The sequence below is a fragment of the Pelophylax lessonae genome (assembly GCF_965119305.1).
Source record: "Pelophylax lessonae genome assembly, chromosome: 13".
NCBI lineage: Eukaryota > Metazoa > Chordata > Amphibia > Anura > Ranidae > Pelophylax > Pelophylax lessonae.
In genome coordinates, this window is record NC_138780.1 from 149824437 (window position 1) to 149842677 (window position 18241).

The following is an 18241-nucleotide window of genomic DNA, read 5'->3' on the forward strand; positions in this document are numbered from 1 at the left end:
GAGTTTGGTATCTCCTGTGCCTTATGTAAAGTGAGCGGACTATGGGGGCTGTTCTACTGTAAGTTCTTATTGCATAAATCTCCTAATGGCTTTTTACTGGCTTTTTCACATATTTTCTTTCCTTTTTTAGGTCATCCTGGAAAATATAGACACCATTAGAGGGACAGTTGCAGACATAGAGGCCTATAGACCTGCTCTTCCATTATCAGCCTCTGGCGTGCGGTCACTTTGCGTGTTCAGGAGAATGGGACGACTCTTGAGAGAGGCTGAAGTGCTAGAAAGGGTTACCAAGGAGCAGAATAAGCTTTTAGAGGTACGAGACATATATTTTTGTATCTCAAGGACAAATAGGCAGAATAGATAAACTATCTTGTTTTCATGTGTCTCTATAGACCTGTCAGATATATTCTAATTGTCCTTATTGTAATAGCAGCTGTCTGTAGTGCTAAAGGTAAATGATTCAAAATTCCATTTTGTCTGTAATATGAAGGTTTTTGGTTTAAAACTATAATTCAAGAGCTGATAAAAATACTATTTTCAGGTTTTAATCTCACTTTCCTGCCTGACTTTACCACATTTTCCAAGGAGTTAGTGCTGTATGAAGGGAAATGATATTACTTCAGTATATGCTGTTTTGAAATAAAGTGATACTAAAAACACACTGTTTAATTTATATTGTCCCTTCTATTTCTGTATGTGGATAATGGCACTGTCCTTATTTTAAGTAAAAAAAAAAAAGAAAAATCCTTTTTCCTGATCGGTATACAGCTATCACATGATCCAGATCTTTCCCAGCCTGTCTGCAGGGAAACATAAGCAGGGGGAGCTTCTAGTCCTCTGCTGCTGGTCACATATTCAAAATAAAAAAAAAACAAAACAGCCTTTGGAATACAAAGTAAAAATAATTGTTATTTTTCTGAGTGGACATCCTTCAGAACAAGCCACTCATGCACGCGGGGCGCACAACATGGTGATCGGTTGTGCTGTGTGCTCCTTGGACACATTGCATCTCCGATCACGATAAATACCCTTTGATCAGCTGTGCCCAATCACAGCTGATTACAGTGTAAATGGGAAGTGCCAGTTATTGGAATTCCTCTCTTCCCACTAACAGCGTGTGAGAAGAGAAGCATCTTTCCTCAATGAAGACATCAGCAATGATAATCAGTGCAATGATTATCAGTGCAGTCCCACAAGTGATGCCTGGCAGTTCCTACTAGTAATGCCAATCTGTGCCCATCAGTGCCGCCTATCAGTGCCCATCAGATTTGCACATTAGTGCCTCCTCATCAGTGCTGTCCATCAGTGCTTATCAGTGCCCATAAATGCTGCCTATCATTGCTCAGCAGTGCTGCATATCAATGCCGCCTATCAGTGGCCATCAGTTCTGCACATTAGAGCCTCCTCATCAGTGCCCATCAGTGCTGTCTATCCATTCTTATCAATGCACATCAGTGCTGCCTATTAGTGCCCATAAATGCTGCCTACCATTGTTCATCAGTGCTGCATATCAATGCCGCATATTAGTGCCGCCTATCCGTGCCGCCTATCAGTGCCCATCAGTTATGCATATTAGGGCCTTCTTATCAGTGATCACGGAAACTAGGAAAAACTCCCCCCCCCCCCCCCCCAAATTTTCGTTCTTTTTTCGTTTAGCAAAAAAATAAAAATCCCAGTAGTGATTAAATACCACCAAAAGAAAGCTCTATCTGTTTAAAGAAAAAAATATTAAAATCTCCTTTTGGTACAGCATTGCATGAGCACGCAATTGTCATTCAAAGTGCAACAGCACTGAAAGCTGAAAATTGGCCTGAGTAGGAAGGGGCTAAAAGTGCCCTGTATTGAAGTGGTTAATATCAATAAACGTTTTTAAATTGTCATACAAATATATATTTAAAATAAAATATTTATTATTTTTTGACAATAACCTGGTGGGTGGATTTCTGCCAGTCACGGGCTGTTTCACGCCCCTCCAGCCTGTGTCTTCGAATAAGAGGGAGGTGAAGCCTCCATTTTTATCTTTATGTAATATCTCACCCTCGTGTTTATAGCTGGTTAGTGGGCATGGAGGATGGAGGGAGTGGGATGTCTTTTACCACTGTGTATACACCCACGTGTGACTCTATAGTAGCATGGGCTGCTCAGATGTGATAGGGAGGAAATGCTCAGCATAGAAACTCCATGCAAAATGAGCATGTGCAGACTTGCCACCACAGCTGCAAAATCTCTAGCTGAATTGGGGACATGGACATAAGATGGGGGGAGAGAGAGAGAGAGCAGCAGGATCAGCCAGGTTTTTTTTTTTTTTTTGCAGAATACAGAAAAATAATCTCATAGTGAATGAGTGAGGATGAACACCATGTGTAATACAGCATTTAGTGATAGTTTTTTTTATGATGTGGGTTTAGTGACTAACCCCTAACTTAAGGTAAAGACTAAAAATCAATATGTAAAAAAAAATAAATGTAATAAATGAAATTGCCACCTTAAATGTCCCTAATGATCATTCATCAATAGAAAAAATACCAAATGATCCTGTGAGACCAGGTTCAACTTCTGCAGGTTGCCACAGCATTGCCACCCTTTGCAGTGGCGTCCTAAAATATGCAGAGGAGGTAGAGTTAGTTTACCCCGCTGATTAACCCTTCCTTACAATCAGAGGCTGCAGAAAAGCATATAGTACATGCGTTATTCATTGTGCAACTGCACTTATCTTGTAATGCCTGTGGGTCAATTAAAGGTGTCTTTCAGGTGCTTGCAAGTTACTATTTGTTTGTCTTAGAGTTAATTTGATTTGCTTAACACCTTCATGCCCAACCCCAGCATCCCTATAATAGGGTCTGTACACCCAGAGGGTGGGAAGGTTCGGCAATCGTGTGGCCACTATTGGTTGGTCCCGCCTGCTACCAGCTGTTAGTGGGGGACCCAGAGCTGTCTTCTACAGCTCAGTTGCTTTGCCACCTGAGTAACACAGAAACATGTTACTCAGGTGGCAACGGGTTAAGGGGTTGCAACAAGCTTTTTCAAACCTGCCTCGAGCTGCTTCTGAGTAGGAATGAGCTCAGGCATGTTCGGATCCTAGTCTGAAACCCACTTGAGTTACCCTGCGAGAAAGCTGTCACTGCACAAAAGCAATTATAAGTGGCCAAGGTACTTCCTGCCCTGTGGCTGCACGTATACAAAGGCCATGTATACCCGTGGCTGCGGGGCTGTGAATACCTTGGTTTTCATTGGTTTTGTGCAGTAACCGCTTTCTGGCAGGATAGCTCAGGTGGTTTTGGACTAGGGTCCAAAACCACCTGAGCTCATGCCTACTTCTGAGTTGCTTTTGTACCCATGATGTTGTTAGAATAGCAAATCAGCTTGGTTGCAAACAAAATGATCTGTACCTGAGTTTTCCACTACTTTTTGCTTGCCGTAACTACAGTACTTTATTAAAAGCGTGTCTCTCTTTTATGTGCACATTATTTAATAAAGCTTTTTGGAAAAAAAAAAGTGTATAAAAAGAACATTAAAAATGTATTTTCCTTTTGGTGTTTTCTAAAATACATTCACTTTCCTATCACAAATACACAATACATTACTTTCATTAAGCTTATGAAACAAAGATATAGATCAGTACCTGTTTGTTGGAAACTTAGTCATTCATAAAATATATACGCAAATCACTGTAAATCATAAACTATTGTGTTTGTTTTTTTGGTTTTTATTTTGCAGCCAATTATTGGTGAAATGATAGAGCTTGAACAAGAGCAAGAAAAGCTAAAACACATCTCCAAGAACTATGCATATGAAACTCCTGATATAAAGGTAAATATTGTATTGAGTTTTATTTATGCATACATACCGGAAGTATAAGTGATGAGAAATTCTAAATTTTGAGTTGTCCCCTAGCAGAAATAGAGGGGGGAATCTTCCAATGGGGACACTTTCTGGAGACAAGTTTAAAGAGGGTGTTGACCCCACTATAAAGAGATTTCATCTCACTTTCCCTTTTGTGTACAGGACAGAAAGAGAAGCGTGTGTCCCAGTAATAAAAAACCAGACAAGTGTTTTTAACCATTCTCTACTCTATTCAAAAAATACAAATAAGGTATATTTAAAGAAACTCAGTTCCGTAAAAGAAAAAGAAAAAACACACTGCCAACAAAAAAAGACTTTAGCACAACCTGTCCCATGACTAGGCTTGTGACGGTATCAGATTTTCATGCTGCGATTAATTGATTAAGGTTTTGCCACGGTATATGGTATTATTACGGTATTCAATTATTAAATTTAAATTATTACATTTCTACCTCACTTGAATTTCATTGCTGAATTTAGGGACTTTGGTTCACTTATGCACATTATTATATAGTCAGTCAGTACAGACTCTGTGAACCAGGCCTAAAATAAGCCATCAAGCAGTGTCTGGCCTAACTGGCGCTCGGTTCAGATCCGATGGCCTGGTCATTAAGGGGGCAAATCCAATCAAAGTCAAGAAGTGGTTAAACCTGAAGGAGGACCGGTGTTGTTGTTTATAAATGACTTTACTATTGCTTTAGGCCTGGTTCACATGTATGCGGGTTGGCGGTTCACATGTATGCGGGTTGGCGGCCCACATTTGCACAGGCATAGCAGCCCATTGATTTGAACAGGCTGCTATGCTCTCATTTTCCGCAGAAAAAAGGTGCATGCAGCATTTTTTTAAATTCAGTGGCCTTGAAATCCATCCTGTTTTTGCACTATGCGACTAACCTGCAGTTCCTGCTCTGGCAAGCTTTCTTCATTTTTTATATACGTGGGCACGGCATTTAAAAACACAGTTTGTGTGTGCAGCAACTGCAGGTAAGTCGCATGGTGCAAAAGAAGGATGGATTTCATGGCCACTGCATTTTTTTAAATTCTGCATGCACCTTTTTTCAGCCGAAAACGCAGGCATAGCAGCCCAAGCCCATTCAAATCAATGGGCTGCTATGACTGTGCAAATGTAGGCCCCCAACCCGCATACATGTGAACCAGGCCTAAAGCAATAGTAAAGTAATTTATAGATAAAAACACCGGTCCTCCTGCAGGTTTAACCACTTCTGGACCGCAAGGATTTGCCCCCTTAATGACCAGGCCATCGGATCAGAGCGCCAGGACCAGTCATCACCAGGTAGGCCAGACACTGCTTGATGGCTATATAATAATGTAATGTAGGCTGGTGTGTGTGTGTGTGTGTGTGTGTGTGTGTGTGTATGTATGTATGTATGTATATATATATATATATATATGATATACTGCTATGCCCATGTATGTATGTATATCTCTATCTATATATAAATATATATATATAATATCTATCTAATTCTATCTCTCTAATTCTATCTATCTGCAGAAACTTGCTTGTATTAGCAGTGTTTCTGTGTCTGAGCCCTGGAAGAAGCATGTGGGTGTGTGCTGAGTGGGAGCCGTCTGATTGGTTACAGGGAGGAGCTAAGTCTCTCACTCTAGGATCATATTACCAGAGCTGTTTCTATTGAGTGAGTGAACTGTTGAGTGAGAGAACGAGTCATCCAGCTCACTGAAATGTATCCATTCTAAAGGCAGACTTGAGGAGCAGAGAAACTCGGTATTTTAAAAATGCCACAATAACAATACCGTGGGTATGCGATATATCGAATTACCGAAAACCGGCACATCTCTACCCATGACCGTTTAATCCGATCCTTGTTCTGTTCAACAGCTATGATTGCCTGAAAATTCTTCACATCCGACACCAACGGGAGTGTCAGATGCTTGCCTAATACAATTTTTCATTGAGACGTTTCTGTAGTCCTCTAGTCCAGCCTTTCTTAACAGGGGTGCCATGGCATTTTGGTTGATAAAAGCTGTAAGATTTGACTGTGCTTCCTCTCCTCCACCGAACTAATGTGCATTGATACAGAAAGAGCTCAGTCAGACAGTGGAAGGGGAAAGTGGGTTCCTAAATCCTGAGCACTCCGCTTCCTCCTACGGGGCAAGTGCAGAGCGAGTGCAGGTACTGTGTGTGTGTACTGTATGTATATGCATGTTTATGTATGTATGCCTTTTTAAGGCTCATTCATGGCATTTGACAGACGTTGAAGAGGTGACCTGTTGCCTCCTCATGGCCTGTTTTAACCACCTAAATAAAGCAGCACTGTGCCGCAACCACGCGCAGTGCAGCCCTATTCACCTGAGGGTATACCTCCAGCTCACAGCATGTGTACATTCCTAGGTGTTATCCCTGCAGCTGAAGGGGGAGCAGTTCGGGATAGTAAAAATGCGGCTCAACCGCATGGTTTTACTTTCCCTCAACCTCTCGTGTGAATGAGCTCTTGGTTCATTTAGGTGGGCTTCCCTACCCGCAGACACACAGTGGGAGAAGTCCCTTTTTTAAATTTGCACCACTCTAAGAATGCACGGTGTTAGCCAAAGCAGGAGGGGTACCAATAGGAATTGACACACACTGTGTGCATCCAGCAGCGATCAACACAGATAATCTCTAGCTATGCAAATAGCTGCAGCCGCCGGTGACATTGCTTTATATTTATTGTGGCCCTAACACTACCCTCTACCCATTTGATAATGTTCCTGACCAAATGTGTCTCCATTGGTCCTCCATAGAGTGGAGCCACCCTAAGACAGGAAGTGTGTTACTGCATGTATCACCAGGTGAACATTAAGAAGAAAAACCCTGAAATATAAAACAAATGCAGTCACTACATTTAGGGATTAGTAAACTGTAGTATAGAATTTTATTTACTTTTTGGGTTTAATACAGCTCAAAATTGCTGACCTATAAAATGTAGGCAGAGAAAAGCTCCTGACCTTTCTGATCTGTATAACACTCGGGCATCAAGCATTTTCCAGACAGAAATGGCAACTTTATTAACTAGGTTTATTTGCAGTGACATTTTCAAATAAGATATATGACGTAGTCCTTAAAATTTCAGTTGAATTGAATGAATTGGTTGGTTAATGAGCATGTCTGTAGATATAATGTGTTTGCCAAAGACAAAACCCTTTCTTCTTTAAATATGACCTTTAAGCCTATTTAGTAAAACAATGTAAAGAGCAGCAATGATGTTCAGTAACCAATATCAAACCGTATAGTTTAAGCTTTTTAAGCTCAAAGAAAGTTGAGTTTTGATTGGTGGCAGTGGGATTCACACCGTTCTATATTGTTTTTTGAATAGTAGACCATTTTACATTTATTTCTCTGATTTACCTTTAGGATAGAACTGAAGAAGTGAGGAAATTAATGGATGGATTAAGCCAGAAGAAAGAAGGGGTTTTACTTTCTCAGAGAAGCTCAGTTATTGACCAACTGGTGCATTTACAACAGGAACCAGAAGTCCAGGATCTGGCAGCTCTTTTGTCCCCAGTAACTGAAGGAGTAGACAGTTTAAGTGATGAGGTAATTTAAATCTAAATCTCTAAGTGGAAAACCACAAAACGTAAACTAGACTGCTATAGGAGTTCTTGGAACCCCCAATGCGTTGGCTGTTTTTTAGTCTACTACGGTGAAAAATAAACTTTCTTTGGACTGACAACAATATCTAGCACGGTTTTTCTACAGACTCTGAGACGTTATACCGAGTGCAAGTCATGGCCCTTCGTTCACTTGATTGCTGGTTTCTAAAGAACTGGTACTCTGGATTAGAATATTCTTCTATACTTAGGTCCAGCTCTCCATCACATCACCTCCTCATTAGGAGGACTCAGAAAATCAGTAAAATTTGTGAGCCCACCTTTTTAATTCAAGCCTTTGCATCTGTCGAGTAGCATATGCCAAGTTGCACAAAATATGCCTCTTTAAGGGCTCTAGGGACCTGCAGTATGAGTTACCGGTATTTTGAAACTTCAACTGACAGGCCTAATCAAGCTGTCATCCAGGTAACTGGCTCAGGGCGTATGTCAAGTTTATCTTTTCAAAAAGTAGCAAGAACAGTTTCTATTCATTTTTTTTTTTTTTACTTAACTGGTATACCCAGTTCAGTTAATTTCACTAGGTTGCGTTCTTGAAGAATATCAATCTCCATTGAATGTGGACATGTAATTTATACAAATTAGTTGGAATTTATTAAAAAAAAAAAAAAAAGCAGCCTGTCAAATGCCACTTTCCATCAGATTAGAGCTGTCAGAAATTGGATGATTTCTGGTTGGTTGCTATACTCATGATACTTTTAGCTTGCTCTTTTGGAAACCACATCTATGTTTGACAACATAATATAATGTATGTCTCTTTTTTATTTAGATGCACTGGAATGATCCCTGCGGTTTGCCATCACTAGCTGAGGAGGGGGAGGAATCCTCACTAATTGCCGAGGTAACAAATATATTTTGGTTATTAGTATATCAGTTATCTCATGGGAAAGCTGCCACACTGAGGGTTATGTGTTGGGGATTTGTAAGAAGATATTTGATTGGAACATTTCAAGTTATCCATTTTATGGAAGCCGCAAGTAAGGTGTAGGGCTTAAACTACATGTATACTAAATCATTACAATCTCACATGGGCTTTAATTGTTAATGTAATCCAGAAGTTATCAATTTTAATGAACCTGCAGCTTACAATAAAATAATACCAAGGAGAGAAAACAAGCACTCTTAGAAAAGGTCTTACAGGGGTGGAGTAAAATGCTACCATGAATAAAGATGAAAGGGCTCTATTATTGTTCATGTAATGGGGACTTACATGGCCGTGAATGGGTAAAGGGTATTCAAGTCCATAGTGGAAAAAGTCCCAAGAAGAGTCACTATGTAAGGCAGAAATGTGGATTCAATACTGCTGCAAGGGCTGGCTCCGAGACACAGGGAAGTCGGTTCTGTGGATAGGAACAATGGAAGAGAAACACAGAGCGTCTCTAAGTGCAGTATTTATTAAAATATGTAGACACAGTAAGTAGTAACTCACGTGGTATAAACAAAGGTAGGCTATAACAGCTCTGGCGGTGCATAAAGAAGATGTAAATCCAAAGGGTCCCGGAGAGGTGGATGTTTGTAGCCTGTACGGTGTAGTCCGTCGACGGGAAGAAGCTGGCCGGAGGATCTTCCGTCTCCCGGGTTCGGCTGATGTCCAGGGACCAGGTTGGAACGCAGCGTGCGCTGCGTGACGTCACCGGAGCTTGTGGTGACACAACGCGTTTCAGAGCTCGCGCAAGGCTCACAGTGAGCATGCGCGCTCTTTTTTTGCATACGCTGCATTCCAGCCTGGTCCCTGGACATCAGCCGAACATGGAAGACGGAAGATCGGACGGAAAAATAAATAAATAAAAAAGGTGGGTTTTTCTAGCTGGTATACAGCAATAAAAAGATGACAGGGTCCAAATCTTTCTCATCCCATCCAAAAGGAAAAAACATTTTGGCTATAGATTCACTTTTTTCTGTGACATTTTATTACGAGAAGATAATCTATATGATCTAAAAGGACCTTACTGATTGGGGTGACATAGTTTAAGCTATTTGCTGCAACAGATCATTAGTAAGAGCAAGCCCTAGTCAATTCTCGTTCTGACAGCTGGGATGGTATGTGGATAAACGTGTTTCTTGCATGTTGTATAGAGAATGGTCTTCTTCGCACCTGTTTTTACAATGGTACTTCCAGTCTGCAGAGTGTTCACAAAGCCCTAATTAATCCAAATCATGTAAAAAAAACTTTTCAGGCAGAGAAGAAAGTGACTGTTGTCAGTGAAGCAGTTGACCTCAATGTGAAGGCTAAAGAAGATGCAAGCAATTACTTTATTTCTCCTGTTACATTGGATCAAATGACCCAGGTAAAATGATTCCTTTGTTTGCTAACCATTTCCCCTACAGGAACGTGTGACTGGATGAATGGAACGTCAGTGAGAGACATGAACTTATTTTAAATGTATGTGTGTTGTTTTAAAGTATCTCACAAAAGTGAGTACACCCCTCACATTTTTGTAAATATTTTGTTATATATTTTCATGTGAAAACACTGAAGAAATTACACTTTGCTACAATGTAAAGTAGTGAGTGTACAGCTTGTATAACAGTGTACGTTTGCTGTCCCCTCAAAATAACTCAACACAGCCATTAATGTCTAAACCGCTGGCAATAAAAGTGAAAATGTCCAAATTGAGCCCAATTAGCCATTTTCCCACCCCGATGTCATGTGACTCGTTAATGTTACAAGGTCTCAGGTGTGAATGGGGAGCGGGTGTGTTAAATTTGGTGTTATCGTTCTTACTCTCTCATACTGGACACTGTAAGTTCAACATGGCACCTCATAGCAAAGAACTCAGAGGATCTGAGAAAAAAATAAAAAATTGTTGCTCTACAGAAAGATGGCTATAAGAAGATTGCCAAGACCCTTAACCTACGCTACAGCACCATGGCAAGGACCATACAGCGGTTTAGCAGGATTGGTTCCACTCAGAACAGGCCTCGCCGTGGTCGACCAAGGGGGTTGAGTACACGTGCTCAGCGTCATATCCAGAGGTTGTCTTTGGGAAATAGACTTATGAGTGCTGCCAGCATTGCTGCAAAGGTTGAAGGGGTGGGGGGGGTCAACCTGTCAGTGCTCAGACCATACGCCGCACACTGCATCAAATTCATCTGCATAGCTATCATCCCAGAAGGAAGCCTCTTCTAAAGATGATGCACAAAAAAGCCCACAAACAGTTTGCTGAAGACAAGCAGGCCAATGATATGGATTACTGGAACCATGTCCTGTGATCAGATGAGACCAAGATAAACTTATTTGGTTCAGATGGTGTCAAGCGTGTGTGGCGGCCAGGTGAGGAGTAGAAAAGTAGAAAAGACAAGTGTGTCTTGCCTACAGTCAAGCATGGTGATGGGAGTGTCATGGTCTGGGGCTGCATGAGTGCTGCCAGCACTGGGGAGCTACAGTTCATTGAGAGAACCATGAATGCCAACATGTACTGTGGCATACTGAAGCAGAGCATGATCCCCACCCTTTGGAGACTGGGCCGAAGGGCAGTATTCCAACATAACGACCCCAAACACACCTCCAAGACAACCACTGCCTTGCTAAAGAAGCTCTGTAAAAGGTGATGGACTGGCCAAGCATGTCTCCAGACCGAAACCCTGTTGAGCATCTGTGGGGCATCCTCAAATGGAAGGTGGAGGAGCGCAAGGTCTCTAACATCCACCAGCTCCGTGATGTCGTCATGGAGGAGTGGAAGAGGATTCCAGTGGCAACTTGTGAAGCTCTGGTGAACTCCATGCCCAAGAGGGTTAGGGCAGTGCTGGAAAATGGTGGCCACACAAAATATTGACACTTGGGCCCAATTTGGACATTTTGACTTAGGGGTGTACTCACTTTTGCTGTCAGCGATTTAGAAACCGATGGCTGCGTGTTAAGTTATTTTGAGGCAACAGCAAATTTACACTGTTATACAAGCTGTACACTCACTACTTTACATTGTAGCAAAGTGTCATTTCTTCAGTGTTGTCACATGAAAAGATATAATAAAATATTTACAAAAATGTGAGGGGTGTACTCACTTTGGTGAGATACTTTGTGTTTTATAAATTGCACATTTATTTCATCAAAGTTTCATATATTTCTTGAATAGGATTCCATGTGAAAAATGTGTATATCCTGGGTGAAAGTTGTGTGAAAACATTTATAAATGGACCCCTTGGTGTGATGTCATTAATGCCTCCAACAAGCTGAGTAGACTCGTACATGCTGTACTTTTTAACAGCAACCTGCTGGGTAAAAAAAATATATATAAAAGAGCACTACATACAAAATAAGACCGTTTACTCTCACGTGTCCCAGCACATGTCGCTTCAATCTTAGCCCCTTTTAAGAGTTGCAGCTACAGCCACACTTTAAAGACGTATCTCGTGCCTGTGACCTCCACCGAATGCTTTAGCTCCTTGTGCTGACCCCTACTGTGTCTTGAAGTGACATAGGGGTTAACGGAAGGAACTGCAGTGTGCAGCAGAGGACCAGACATGTGACACACCTGGAAGTCTCAAACGTTAGAGAGCAGAGATTGGAGAAAAGGGCGACATGACAGGCGAGTGTAAACCCCCTTCTATTATAAGTGCTGCTCTTTTACTTTTTTTGAACTAAGCATGAGACTGGTTTTAAAAACCTGTAAACATCTTTATGTAATGCCTGCCGAACATGACGAGAGGTATAATTTCTACCGTATGCACAAAGCAAAACATCGCGGCCGCAGCATGTGTACCGCTTCTGCTACTGCCTTTTCAGCTAATGGGCAGTGGTTGAACTGCTATTGTAAATGAGTCCTTAACTAAGCACTCAGAGCACTTGGCAGAGGTTCTGACTCGTTTCCATTCTTTTGAAAAAATTAACTAGCTACAATTACACGTTAGGTTCTGACTCTTTTCCATTCTTTTGAAAAAATTAACTAGCTACAATTACACGTTAGATAAAGGGTGCTTGGGAATCGGCCCAGCACCATAACATGGTGTAAGGGAGACATTCTTTAATACCTGGGATCCCCCAGCTGAGTCCCAAGTTCAGACTCAGCTGGGGGATCCCGGATATCTTTACTGCACGGGAGTTTGGAGTGTGTGGAGTAGTATGGAGCCTTTGCATCACTTGTCTTGCCCATACAGATCCCCAGTTTGCCATTCTCTTAATAAAAATATACATAGCTCTATATATGATATAACTATTTAGGATATCCTTACATAACAGCCATAGGATTTATGGCGGCTGTTTAATATCCTATATCTTTCTGGAAGATCTTGTTCACTGGGATAGTTTTGATTAAGTTGGCATTGTCCTACTCCTGATGTACAGTTGAATCCATTTTTTTTTTTTTTGCTTGGGCTGGCTCTTGTGGCATACAATTTTTGGGATCCCCTATTGCTGACGCTCTGTGTAGCAGTTCAATCTGTGCTCCCGAGGAAACGAAATATGGGAAACATGTCAAGCTTTATGTGAATGGATGGATGCAACCCCAGGACAATTATATTTCTATTATTGATCTGTATAAAGTGTATTCTTACCATAGTGAGGAGCCATAACCGACATAAGGTTGCAGGATGCTACTACATTTTATTTTAGATGTTGTTTTAATTGTGCATCAATAAAGATTGTGTTTTATTTTTTTTATTTATTTATTTATTTTTTAATAAACTCTTTATTTGAGAAGAGCATAGATGAGACAGAGTGACAATTATAGATCAGGGCATACGCAGTTGTGCAATAAAACAGTAATAATTTCCTTAGAAGCAGTTGGAGCTCATACCACTCAATAAACAGATATAATAAGTTCAATAGGCCTTAGGGTGAAAAGCATATAGCAAAAACAATCTAGGGTCCACAACTTGTGCAATTACCCAGAGGGATTACATCTGGCTAAACCGTAGCGTTAAAAAACTTATTAGGGGAAAAAAATTGGCCTTCAAGAAATATAAATCAGAGGGCACAGTATTGGCCTTCCAGCAATACAAGGAGGCAAATAAGAAAAGTAAACAAGAAATCAAGATGGCTAAAATCAACTTTGAGAGACAAATAGCGGAGGATAGTAAAAAAAACCCAAAGAAATTCTTTAAATATATCAACAGCAAAAAAACTAGGGCAGAGCATATTGCACACATAATTAACGATGATGGGAGGATGGTTACAGAGGACACTGAAAAAGCAACCGTGCTGAATGCTTTTTTCTCGTCAGTCTTTACACATGAAAAGGAGGGGTACACTGACCATGACTGTATGGTTAGTAGTAATACACAGGACTTGCCACTACGGCTAACAGAGGGTGAAATCAGGGAAAGACTGGATAAACTTAACACAAACAAATCACCAGGTCCGGATGGCGTACATCCGAGAGTACTCAAGGAACTCAGTAAGGTTATATCTAGACCACTGTTCCTGATCTTTGCTGACAGTATTAGGACAGGAGATGTACCAGGGGATTGGAGGAAGGCTAACGTGATTCCGATATTCAAAAAGGGCCAGAGGCATATCCCGGGAAATTATAGGCCTGTCAGTTTGACATCAATAATATGTAAACTTTTGGAGGGGATGATAAGGGACTATATCGTAGAATATGCTAAAGACAAAAACATCATCAGCAGTAACCAGCACGGGTTTACAAATGGCCGTTCTTGTCAAACCAATCTCTTAGCATTCTACGAGGAGGTGAGCTGTGAGCTAGATAGGGGCAGACCAGTGGATGTGGTGTACTTGGATTTCGCTAAGGTGTTTGATACAGTTCCCCACAAGCGCTTAATTTATAAAATAAGGTCTGCAGGTATCGACAGCAGGGTTTGCTCTTGGATACGGAACTGGCTAAAAGGCCGTGTCCAAAGGGTGGTAATAAACAGCGCATACTCAGACTGGTTTGAGGTAGTAAGCGGGGTGCCCCAGGGCTCAGTCCTGGGACCAACCTTGTTCAATTTATTCATAAACAGCATTGAGGACGGGATCAGTATTTCGTTATCAGTTTTTGCAGATGACACAAAATTGGCCAGGGCAATAACTGCACAGCATGAAGCAGATATCCTACAGAATGACCTGGACAAAATTACGGAGTGGGCAACGACATGGCAAATGAGGTTTAACATGGAGAAGTGTAAGGTTTTGCACTTGGGGACTAAAAACATAAAAACACAATACACGTTAGGAGGGGAACCCTTGGGGGAATCAAAAATGGAGAAAGATCTGGGAGTCTTGGTTGATGATAGATTAGGCAACAGCATGCAATGTCAAGCGGCAGCTTCCAAAGCCAACAGAATATTAGCATGCATAAAGAAAGGGATGTATTCCAGAGATAAGACTATAATCCTTCCACTTTATAAAACTCTGGTCCGACCGCATCTGGAGTATTCTGTCCAGTTCTGGTCGCCAGTCCTCAGGAGGGATGTGTTGGAGCTGGAGAGAGTCCAGAGAAGGGCAACTAAACTGATTAGGGGGTTGGAGGACCTTAACTATGAAGAGCGGCTGCAATCGCTCAATTTATTTTCCCTGGAGAAGAGACGTCTGAGAGGGGACATGATAGCAATTTATAAATATCTTAATGGAGATCTTAGCTTAGAAAAAAAAGCTGTTCATTCGAAGGAATTGCATGAGGACTCGAGGACATACAATGCGATTAGAGGAGAAACGTTTTAACCTCAGGCAACGAGGAGGGTTCTTTACTGTTAGGGCTACAAGATTGTGGAATTGTCTACCACAAGAGGTGGTTTCTGTGGGTAGTATGGTGACTTTCAAAAGACTCTTAGACTTACATCTCAAGGATCAGGACATTAAGGGCTATGTTAGATGATTACAGCCACACACACCTACACAGGTTGAACTGGATGGACTATTGTCTTTATTCAACCTCACCTACTATGTAACTATGTAGTTATACCTATAACTTAACCATGGGCATCACATATGGAGCCATCCTTTAATATATTGGACATGCAGGTTTACATGTCAGCACTATCATTATCACAAGTAGAAGCCATTTGTCCCATATTTTGTGGTACTTGGTGGGGCACCCTCTTTGAGCATACAATACTTATAGGGTAAGGCGGCATTAACAGCAGGCATACATTCACAGATAGTTGGAGTCAGCTCCCTATGCCACGCTCGAGCAATTAACATTCTGGCCATGAATCGGGACTCCTGCGGGAAAATGTGGAGGAGTTTATCAGTATCCGGGTCAGGCAACAAACCCAATAGGCATTGCTTAGGGAATAGTGTTAGAGGAGTGCCTGTTTGGTTTTGAAAAATGTAACCACTTTGGACCAATAGCCCTGTATGACTGGGCAGGACCAAAGAAAATGGAAGAAGGTACCGCTAGACTCCCCGCATCTGGGACAAAGAACGCTGTAGTTTGTACGATATCTGGCCAGGAGGATATGAGTCAGGTAGGACCGGTGTAGAATATATAACTGAGTGAGGCGGTCTTTGAGTTTAGGGGATTGTTTTAATTTTTAACAGATTTGGTGTTGTGCCTGTAAAGTCCATAGACTGGTCCAACATTTGTTTTTCCTATTTAATCTTATTTAGGGATGGTGCACTTTGCTACCTGTTGGGGTAATGTGCATTGGTCTTTTCTCCACCCTCCCTTGTCTGTTTACCTGTGCCCCATCGCGATCCATCAGTGTGCACGAGAGCCTTGGCATTCTAGGACTCCCTTTTCTCATTTGCTGCTGTCAATCAAAGCCAGTAAGCCAATGGAGAGAGAGAGGGGGTGGGGCCGACCCTTGGCTCTTTGTGTGAATGGCGAAACAGAGCAGCAGCTCGGGAGCCTCCATAGTAAGCTACTTGTTCTGGGGGGGGCTCTTGGCAGGAGAGAGGGGCCAGGAGCACCGACCATAGAAGCCAGGAGGGGCCCGAGAACATGAAGATCAGGGCTGCTCTGTGCAAAACTACTACTCAGTGCAGGCAAGTATAACATGCTTGTGTTTTTGGGGTCTTTTTAAGTCATATCTTTAATATCCCTTTTATTGTGTTCACAAGAGGGTCAGCATTCCATGGTAGCCCTTGTGATAAGTTTGTATCAGTATCTTTTTTATATAAATACCTTCCATCTTCCAAACGTTTAATCCCTAATAATAAACTTCTATTAATTACCTTTTTGACTGTTAAATATATTGTTGAAAGAGTTTTCTAATATCTGTTTTCAAGATGCAAAAAAAAAAATCTGTTAATCCTGCCAGAAGACCTTTTAGTTAATAACTTTCTATGCTGCTTTATTAGTTACATGGTTCTCTGTTCTCTCTTTGGAATACCGAACACTTCCCTTATGTTATGGTCCTTTTGTGGTGTAGGAGTGCTGAACCTTGTGGTGATTTGTTGTAATGTTATATGTGGTGTAAAGTCCTGGGGGCTGCTCACCAAACTTTGTGGTGTCCTGCTAGATCCTCGGAGAAGAAAACTTAAAAAATTGGGTGCACCACACTAGTTTGTACAGGCCATTAAAGATTTTATTCTACAACAAAAGTCAACACATTTTGGGGCCTCGATGCTTATGTCCTGGCCTGTAAGTTGGAACCGAAGTAGGTACGTAGAGATCATGTAGGCACTTGGACAAAGATATGTTATAGAGGAGATTGGGAGGTTTCTAAGTTCTGTCTTAGACTGGCAACACTGCTTCTCCACATATACAATGCAATGAATGAGCGTGGTCAAACTAGGGCAGGAAGTATATAACTGGCAGGATTATCAAGTAAAAGTAAAGGAAAACATCTTGAAAGAAGCCTGAAAATGCAGCTATCATATTCAACGACTTGTATGCTGCTACATACTACATTTTTGTTTTTACGTTTTATTCTATTTAGAAACATGCATAGAGCAATTACAGGTGTACAAATTAAAGCTAACCTGTTGGACCTCACACATTGCATGCCTTAGGTAACCTAGGAAATGTTGAAGCCAGAAACGGCAAGGAAACTAGGGATTTCAGTAGCAGGTCAGCAGTGTCAACCTTCAGCTCTATCAACGCAGGTTCCCTTGAATTTGTACACCTGCTTGGCAGGAGCAGGGTTAACAAAATTACTTACTTCCAGGTAGGTACATTTAGTTCCCAATTCGACGTAAACAGAAGAGTTTACCAAATACATAGGAGCTAAAAGCCGCCGCCTGCTTTGTTCCCACTGAGCGCCAAAAATTGACAACAGAGACATCTTGACATGGGCAACAGAATTTTTCTTTCTCTCCCACTGGAGGTGGATGTGCTAACAAGATCATTTGAGAACAGTGATAAGGATACTTCATCTCGATTTCTGCTGAAAAATAGATGAGCTGAGGGATAGGAAAGTGTGGTCGCATTCAGGCAACTCTTAAAAATCTTTCTGTGCAAAAAAAAAAAAAAATCAGTTTAGCAAGATCATTTTGACATGTATCTGCACTGTACAATTTAATACCTTCTTATTGCATTAATAGGGAACGCTATTTCACAAAACACTTTTTTTTCTACCATAAGATGCTAATTTTCCTCTTCAGTTTTTTTTTTTGTTCTTGTTTTTTGTTTTTTTCCAATAATATCAGGGAATCTTTTTTTATGTTGAGTTTTGCCACAATAACTTACTATTTTGGTTCCTCAAAATGTCAACGTGGAGGTTTATTTAATGGCTAAGTTCACCTCTGAAATAAAATGCACTATGCAGTCATGGCGTCCCAGTATCTTTAGAAACAGGGTGTAGCTTTAATATTTGGAGTTTAATTTAAATGCTTTACCTTTTAGACCCATTATGGCTTACCTATAGTCTAACTACATTTAGGGGTGATCCATGCCACCCTGCCTGTGATCTGGGACACCCTGTACACTGGGTTTGCTCCCAG

At 41.2% G+C, this 18241-nt stretch overlaps 1 protein-coding gene across 1 annotated transcript in view; it reads left to right on the forward strand.

The window, feature by feature from the left end:
- Window positions 1-18241, forward strand: part of SYNE2 (spectrin repeat containing nuclear envelope protein 2) — a 550589-nt gene that overhangs the window by 320973 nt on the left and 211375 nt on the right. The window contains exons 60-64 of the mRNA XM_082274971.1: window positions 131-313; window positions 3718-3810; window positions 7220-7402; window positions 8243-8314; window positions 9651-9761. Coding sequence (XP_082131097.1) covers window positions 131-313; window positions 3718-3810; window positions 7220-7402; window positions 8243-8314; window positions 9651-9761 — 642 coding nt within the window. The remainder of the gene's footprint in view (window positions 1-130; window positions 314-3717; window positions 3811-7219; window positions 7403-8242; window positions 8315-9650; window positions 9762-18241) is intronic.